This window comes from Eucalyptus grandis, chromosome 7 (assembly GCF_016545825.1).
Source record: "Eucalyptus grandis isolate ANBG69807.140 chromosome 7, ASM1654582v1, whole genome shotgun sequence".
Taxonomy (NCBI): Eukaryota; Viridiplantae; Streptophyta; class Magnoliopsida; order Myrtales; family Myrtaceae; genus Eucalyptus; species Eucalyptus grandis.
Window position 1 is genome coordinate 33170419 of NC_052618.1, and position 9322 is coordinate 33179740.

Genomic DNA, 9322 nt, shown 5'->3' on the forward strand with positions numbered 1-9322 from the left:
CAATGACTCTTCTTGAAGTTTTATGATTTCTGAGTCCGATTGTTGTAGCATTCTAATTTTTTGGATAATTTCAAGTTTGATCCTTAGTGCAGCTAGTACACTAGTGAGATGATCCATTTCTAACTTAAACTCAGGATTAGCTATTATTTCTAACAAGTTCCATTATCCCATCATTATACTTGCCATACCCACAGTCGACTTACAACTAAGAGTATCCGCTACATTGTTTGCCTTTCCCGAATGATATAATATCTCATAGTTGTAATCCTTCGGCAATTCCATCCACCTTATTTGCCTCATGCTTAATTCCTTATGGGAGAATAGACACTTCAAACTTTTGTGATCTATATAAATTTCAAGCTTCTCCCCATATAGATAATGTCTCCATATTTTGAGTGTGAAAATTGCTGCCGCCAATTCTAGATCGTGAGTCAAGTAATTCAATTCATAAAGTTTTAATTGTCTCGACGCATAGGCTATAACATTCCCATATTGCATCAAGACACACCCCCACCCTTTATGGGAGGCATCACTATATACCATGAATCCACTAGATCCAAAAGGAATAGCTAGTATCAGGGCTATGCTCAATTTTTTTTGAGTTCTTGGAAGCTCCTTTCACATCATCACCCCATTCAAACTTCACATTTTTCCTAGCCAATTAGGTCAATGGGCTTGCAAATAGGCGAGAATCATTCTATAAATATCCTATACTACCTTGTAAGTCCCAAGAAGCTTCGTATTTCCATTGGCGTCATTGATCTTGGCCAATTTACTGCTATCTTGACCTTTGCTAGTTCCAAGATGAAAGTGCTAGTATGAATACCTAGAGGGGGTGAATAGGTGTGAAGAAAAACTTTCGCGAAATGTAATAAAATATTTTTCTTTTGAATATGAGTATGAAGAACAACAGGCTTTTCAAACAAAGTTTGAAAAACAACAGATTTTGAGCGAGTTCAAACTTTAAAAGTTAAATAGAACTACGAACAAAATAAAAGAGTTTAAGAAAGAGAATAAAAACGCATAATTTATAGTGGTTCGGCTAAGATCAAGCCTACATCCACTCTCCCACGTTAACAACCTTATGGCTGAATTCCACTATGCAATCAACAAAAGATTACAACTTTGAGTGCAAATATTTAGTGGTAGATCACACTATCTCACTAAGTCACTATTTTTGTATTTCTCTCACAATCACAAATATTTAAGCTCATAAGAGACAAGTGTATAATCAAAAGTTGCTCAAACTTTGGAATTATAAATTCTACGCTCTATCTCTTATTTGCTCATTAGTCCTTGATCTCCTTAAATACTCATCCACTTTTAAACTAGCCGTTGGACAGTATCTAGAGGATCGTCTTCCAATCTACCCATTGATAGATCTGTATCTAGAAGATTTGATAGCCATTGAGTGATTGAAATCCCAAATTGATTCTAATCGCCCATACATGTGGCACCCTCGACAGCCCCGAACCGTTTGGGGTCGCCATAGCTCAACTTCCATTCGCTTGACTTGATAACATGTCACTCTGATACCATTTCAATTGCAGCGGGTCCATACAACCTAGGGGTTTACATTTTTTTTTCTCGATCGGTCCCTTGCGCAATTCATATAATGAAAGCATATCTAACAACTCCCTTCCATATATTTAGAAAACAATGCACACCAACTAAACATCTTTTATAAGTTAAAGCTGAACACTTTTATTTACATAAAGCAGATGGATATCTTTAGTCGGTACATCAAAATGCCATGGTTTTCTATATTTGGCTATACTTCAAAAGATGACCGACATCTTTTCAAACAGTCGTATACTTAGGCTCCGTTCGTTTCGCGGAAAATTGGCCAATTCCGGAAAATATTTTCCTGGAAGTCATTTTCCAGGAAAATGACAATATTTTCCGGTGTTCGGTTAAAACTTGAAAATGTTTCGGAAAATATTTTCCGATGTTCGGCTAAAAGTTGAAAATGTTTCGGAAAATGTTTTCCGGTGTTCGGTAAAGAAAATATTTTCTAACCATTATGCTTGGGAATAGTTTAACATGGTTTGGATCCCAAATAAGCTTTCTTTGAATGGAAGAGTTAACAATAAACATTTTCTGTCCTTCAAGTAAAGGTTTGTCTCTACATTTTTTTTTTTTCATTCGACCGAAAATTTTTATGTGAAATTGAACGATATATTACAATACATTTATCAATAATACTCACGTTAAGGGGGGCGGTTCCCATTGCTCATAGATAATGTCAATGCCCCGTCGACACGAACCAGATCTTGTTTCTCTTCTAATCGAGCCCAGGAACTCATGCGATTCAGCACTCGAGATTTACCGGGCTTGTACGCACCGGAGCCCACCGATAATTTTCTTTTTCTTTTTCTTTTTGGGGACTTGGGTTAGTTGGGGGGTGGGTTTGGTTCTCATGGATAGTCGTTTCTTGGTCTTCTTGCCACTATCTATTTCTTACCCATGCTAAAAAGTAGTTCCAAAATCTTCCACAATATTTGTGGAACCCATCCTGGTAATCATCAATGGAATTAGCAAGTAAATAGTGGCGAATTCTCCATATGAATCCATAAGAGCATCATAGATAAATTAGGCAAGCAGAGGGTTAATTACAAAACACTGCTATTTGACTACAGGTGTTAAATGTCCGAATCCAAAAGACAATAATAACTACCCAATTGACCTATGGATTTCATAAAGGCAAAAGCACCCCTGCTTTAAGCAACTCATTCAGTTCATACTCTTTTGACCAGCAAACTCATCAGATCAAGCTATCAAAAATCTTGTGTTACCTCTGTTACCTTGACACTTCTACTGAGCACCTTGCATAAAATTACACATCAGTGGAATTTTGGCAGCCATAATATGTCTACACACCTATCTCTTCATCTACTTTGTAGTAGATTGTCTAGCCAAAAATGCTTGTTGATGCATCAATGCAGTATCAAAATCAGTTCTCGATCACCATCACTATCACGATCACCAACCATACACCCAGAGACAAGTATATCACTAATGATGATCTCCTTTGCTTAGAAATTTATCAACCCATACTTTGCGAAGAGTCGCACTCTTCACCATGAATGCTTTTCCAATTTTTTCATTTTCAATTAGATGGTCAAAAACTGATCTAAGGGTAATTTCATCGTATCCATCCACTTTCATCACCTCATTGTAGAGTTGAGAGTAATAGACTTGAGAGTGATCCACATCCGTATGAGCCAATGACTTAATTGCCGAGGCCATCTCTCCAAGTTGTGTTGAAAGTGCAACATACTTGTCATCATTGTTGGAACCTTTTCGCCTTTTGCGAGACCTCTTTTCTAAATGCACAGTAGAGGAACATGTTTTCGAGCCCTTCATCAACTCATTGAAGTCATCGAAGTCATCACCTAAGTCGACAGGTGAGGAGTCAACTTCGTTGCATCGATGTCCCCGAACCGTTTAGCAAAGCTTCCGGTGGCTATATCTCTCCCAACCACCATAGCCATCTCATCATACATGTCAATCATTTTATTCAAATACTTTCCATGAGAAGGATGGACCTGTAAATGCACAATATTCATTCATTCAGTCCAACATGTTAGCAAATGCATTAAAGTTTAAAAATCTTGACTGAGATGGTTAGGAAATTATCCCTTATATGCTGAGTAAATATATAAAGACACATAAAAATGCTTATGTGAAACATTGGCTAAAAGAATGTATTGAGCAAGTGATGAGAAAAATTACCGCCACATATTGATCAAATTCATTTTTCCCAGCTATGACCATTTTCAACTTGTCATCCCAACTGAATCCACTCTTGCCACGCACAATTTGAATCGTCTTCCAATTGCTTTTGACTGTCTTCAAATGGTTCTCAACATGGTCGGGCTCACAACAAACACTAAACTTCTCATTTATTGTATTGACAACTCGAGTAATTGAAGAGGGTTTGAATGTACTTGAAGGCTTGTTTCCTTTACTAGCTTCATCAGCGAGAATTTCAAGTAAAACACGTTCCATAGGCTTCGACCATCTAAATTGCTTGACCTTCTCATTGTTTGCCTTACTTTTACTCATCATGATAACTACGTAACAGCTTTAGACATTAGAATAAGAAAAAATATGACGAAGATGGACACATAATAAATATTTAGAGATGATTATCATTAAAGAAATGAAAAGCACATGTTCAAAATAAAGCACTCAAAAAGAAATAAAAGTAAAACTATTGGCTTCTTGTAATATTTTGATAACTAATCCACATTGCATGTGCAATCCTATCCCTCTTTGATGCCCATATCCTATTTTCCTCCCTTTCCTCCCTTTGAGAAAGTTGGATTCTTGGATTTTCGCTTTGAGATTCCATTTCTCTATTCATCTCTTCCATGATAGAGTCATTGGGATCAGCTTTCACAATAAAATTGTGAATGATACAACAAGCTAAGACAACATCGACTTGTTTTCTAAATGACCAAAAAGGTTCCGAAGCCAATACTCGAAAACGCTTCTTTAGAACTCCAAATGCTCTCTCAACAGTAGTTCTTAGAGATGAATGCCGCAAATTGAATAGTTCCTTCTCGTTTTCAGGAGGGCGATCACTAAACTCCTGCAAATGGTATCTAACACCACGATAGGGAGAGATGATACCATTTTGGATTCCATAACCAGCATCAGCAAGATAATATTTTCCTACAAATTATAAATAAGTTTATTATCAAGTTACTAATCTCAATTCACATAATGTGTGTAGATTCATTTTTCTTACCTCTAGGAATGTTCAATCCATTCGGCCTTGAAAGTGCATCAGACAAAATACGTGAATCATGAGATGTGCCTTCCCAACCAGCTAATACATAAGAAAATCTCAAGTCAAATGTAACGGCGGCTAATATATTTTGTGTTGTTCCATCCTTCCGACCACGAAATCTTCCTTGAATTTCAAGAGGAACTGATGCATGTACATGAGTTCCATCTATTGCTCCAACACAATCCTAAAATAATCAATATAGTTACCAACCAAATACTAATGAAACTTCTCAAGCAATTTATAGACTTGTTTTTTCAAATTCCTTACCTTAAAATATGGATAAAACCTTCGATTGTTACTTATCTCAGGAGGAGTGGAATTGCCTGGTTCTTTCACCACATGCTTGTATAATTTCAAAATCGCTTGCAGGACGATTTTGAAATATCTATGAACGGTGTCTATTGATCTATGAAATCTTCCCCCAATGACTCTAAACCTCACATTATGTCCAATGATATGACAAAATACCATAACTTGCTCCATAATAGAAACATTTATAGTAGAACGCAACAAGTTACTTGCACCAAGTATCTTACAAAGGTCTAAAGGCATCATCCGTATTTGATCTACACAATGAGTATCACCACTATATAACACACGATTCATATATAACTCTCTCTCATAATCTCGATTCACATGAGGCTCTCTCGGTATGCGATTCTCCGAATGATCATAATCATCCATAACTAATGTGATAAGCTGTCATAACCGCTGCGCAGCTGCACCGTTACCCGCTTGAATTTTGTTATCCATCTATATTGGAACATAATAATCATGAAACACAAATTCATATGAAATACAAGAACATCAATACTAGAAGAACCAGAAAAATAGGGGACAGCAGATGATTGTAAGAATGTATTACCTTACTTTGTCCGTGTCAATGTGGATGTCTAGCTTAATCAATTTCCCTTTGTAGATATCTGTAATGTTATCAAGTTTAAAGTGAGAAATATATCATCTTCAAAGAAATATGATTTAACTTATGTATTAATCATGCAAACGAGTATAGTTGCTGAAATATCCACCAATTCTCGAAATGTTAAAGTGAGAAGACATACGATCTTACGGATTATTCATAATATTATAGGACCCATCATCATATAAAAGAATGACAGAAAAGAAGAAAGCTGATGAAGAATCATAAAACTGACACCACATGAAGGACATGTACATATACATGGCGAGAGCGACAAATCTTCAGTTTTTACTCAGCTAATCATTGTAAAGTTCTATTTAGAAATCATACATTACGGCTTACCATAATATATACCCGATCATAATTATGACAGTAATATGTTAGTCTACAGATATAGGCATATATCCATGAATTCCGCAGAAAGAGACATGGACTGAGGAGGAGGATAAGATACTAATTCAAGCACACACGGAGATTGGTAATAAATGGTCTGAAATGGCGAAGAGACTCCCCAATAGGACCCAGAACTCGATCAAGAATCACTGGAATGCCACCAAAAGAAGGCAATACACTAATTCATCTACATCTACATCAGACTTGGACTCGCTACATCAAGCTTTAATGTTGTCGCCAAGATTGGTCAGCTTTTCTATAGGGAAAAGAAAATGAAACCTACCATAAACAGAGCATCCGAGAGCCTCTCTTGCAAGAATATATTCAGAGCTTGAACTTAAATAAGGGCGCTAACCGAACCACACTAAAGTTGAAATAGTTCACACCAACTACATCCGGAAGGCGACCGATGAAAGTATCAATAAAGGAGTTTTCAACGACGGTGAGCTAACAATGGTGATTAGAAGTGACAAATCAAGATGGTGACTGCTATCAAATGAACTCATGGCACGAAAAGTTGCAGAACACAAAATCAATGAAGCAAGAGTAACCACCAAATTGTGAAGATCGGATGCTGTACAGGACCGACTGAATCGAATTGTAGCAGCTGAACAAGAAATAAAAGCATCAACATTGTTCGCTAATCACTCAAGTACACGAGTCGTTTTAACTTTTGATCTACTTGAATTTTGCTGCGATGTATCGATTTGATTCATACAACTTTTGTCATCTTTTGTAAGAAGATTCTTTATGAATAAGAGAATCAATTTCTTTGTGCTTCAGAGAATCAATGAAAAGAAGAACGAGCATTCGAGGGGGAGATGAGTAACCAATTTGATCTAACCATCTGCGGAGGCTGCTGCATCTTCGCTGTGTCTCGTCTTACTCCTCCTCCTCCTCCCCAACGCGCATTCAATCGAAGGATCGATGGAATCCTCCCCCAAAAACCCTCTATACATGTAAACAAGAGGAGAGAGATCTATGAGGACGCTTCAATCCGTGCATACGCCGCTTGAAGACAACTACGCGTGGAAGAGTATGAACTGACCAGCAGTGAAGAGGAAGCAGGGCAAGTCGCGGAGATCGAGCACCGCTGGACGAGGGGGAGGCTCCGATGCTGCTAATCATCGGCGTCGAAGGAGGAGGACGAGATCACAGGGCTTAAGGGCGGAGATCCAGCACCGCCGGCCCTGCTGCTGCTAATCGTTGGCGTCGAAGGAGGAGGACGAGATCAGAAACCTAGGGCTTCGTGAGGGCGGAGATCCAGCACTATCGGCCCCGCTGCTGCTAATCGTCAGCGTCGAAGGAGGAGGACGACGAGATCAGAAGCCCTAGGTTTTGTGAGAAAGAGGGCAGAACAAGAAAGAGGGCAGAACAGATGAGTAATGAAAGATGAGAGCACGCAACGCGACGGGAAAAGATTTCCTCCGGAAAATGTTTTCCTCTTTTCAAAAAGAGGAAAACATTTTCCAAGGTTTGATGGGCAAATTTTCCTTTGACCGGAAATTATTTTCCTTGACCAATTATTTTCCGCCATCCGAACACCGGAAATTCCGGAAAATATTTTCCCGGAAGTTATTTTCCGCGAAACGAACGGAGCCTTAAAGTCCATCGATCAATGTCGGCATCCAAAAGTTCCTTCATTTGCTATCCTCCTTCTCGCGGTCATATCCAACCACTTGATCCATCTACCGATGGCAGTGGCAGCAGAGTTATCTTATCTAGTCTTAAATGTTATTCCCCAAAAGGGGTGAGTACAACCACTCAACAGTAAAGATCCACCAAACTACTTATTGCATCACACAGAAAAATCAAGGCATCATAATAAAGTACATATCATCCATGCATTCAAGCATAACTTACTTTGCAGCCATACATATGTCATCATACCATATGTACATATATACTATCATGCACTCATCATCAAACATTCATGCATATATCACCATGCCATATGTGCATATACTACCATGTACTCATCATCAAGCGTTCATGCATATATCACCATGCCATATGTACATATACCACCATGTACTAATCATCAAGCATTCATGCATATCCAAGCCATATGTGCATATACCACCATGCAATCATGCATATCTCACCATGCCATCGTGCATATACCACCATGATTCATATCATCCATGCTATCAAGTATACATCACCATGAGATCCATTTACGCCTTCATGATCGCATATTCAATATCAAATAGCATTAATTTACTTTCATAAGCAGATTATGCATCATGCCATATGCATACATCCATGCACATGATTCATTTTCAATTCTTATCTTTCACAAGGATCTCATCAGTTTTTCTTTCCAGGGATCAATGTTTGCATCCCACAATTTATCACTCGCATCCAACCAGGCATCGCGAGGAACCTCCGAGCATGCATTCAAAATACAACTGGGCATCCGGCCCCCCACATTTCGGGCATTTCGCATCACAACTAGCATCACGAGGCATCCCCCCAGGCACAAACCTCCGGGGCTTCCGGAATTACGTACCGACATACCACCAGGATTTCCCCCCGGACTTACGTACCGTATACCACCGGGCATCTCGAAACTCCCGAGGACCCTTCAGAATTACGCCACAAGGCCACCGGACATCCGGCATCCCCACATTCCGGGCATCCCAACACTCCCAGGGCATCATTGGCTCACACCTCCGACAGCCTTCTCATCACCACAATGCATATTCCCATACATCTCATTTTCGATTTCACATTTGATGCAACAATGCCAATGATTTGACAGCAGCCCTTTTTAAAATCATATAATATGCCTTGGGGAAAGTATCATTTGATGCAATGGTTTTGAAAACTTCATTAAGTTCATGAAAATCCATCAATCCTTTTGATGTCATATGAAATGCATGAATGTCATCATGTCATTGCACGAATAATAATCCAGGATATCATGATTTACATAATAAATCCAATAAAAAGTAAATAAAACAATTTCCAGCTTAAACAGTATCATGATTTACATAATAAATCCAATAAAAAGTAAATAAAACAATTTCCAGCTTAAACAGAATGCGTGCTATTCATGAAAAATTCTAGAAAATTAGAAAAAAATGGAAATAAATTCTGAAAATTTATCACAATGTAGATAAGATCTAAGAAAACATATCTTGTGAAGGACACCATATCAAACAAGGCTTCACAGAATACGTACAGATCCGTATATATCACTGAAAATG

At 38.3% G+C, this 9322-nt stretch overlaps 1 protein-coding gene and 1 long non-coding RNA gene across 2 annotated transcripts; both read right to left on the reverse strand.

Annotated features, from left to right (window-relative positions):
- Positions 1 to 3395: 3395 nt before the first annotated feature.
- LOC104454893 lies at positions 3396 to 4068 on the reverse strand. The gene is made up of 2 exons (XM_039317751.1): positions 3736 to 4068; positions 3396 to 3548 (listed from the first exon to the last, which is right to left on the reverse strand). Exons 1-2 carry the CDS (start codon positions 4066 to 4068, stop codon positions 3396 to 3398), a joined length of 486 nt encoding a protein of 161 aa, XP_039173685.1.
- Positions 4069 to 5665: 1597 nt separating this feature from the next.
- On the reverse strand, positions 5666 to 7271 carry LOC120295296. Its single transcript, XR_005552646.1, has 3 exons — positions 7159 to 7271; positions 6955 to 7059; positions 5666 to 5721 (listed from the first exon to the last, which is right to left on the reverse strand). It is a non-coding gene; the product is annotated as an uncharacterized LOC120295296 (long non-coding RNA).
- Between the last annotated feature and the right edge of the window lie 2051 nt (positions 7272 to 9322).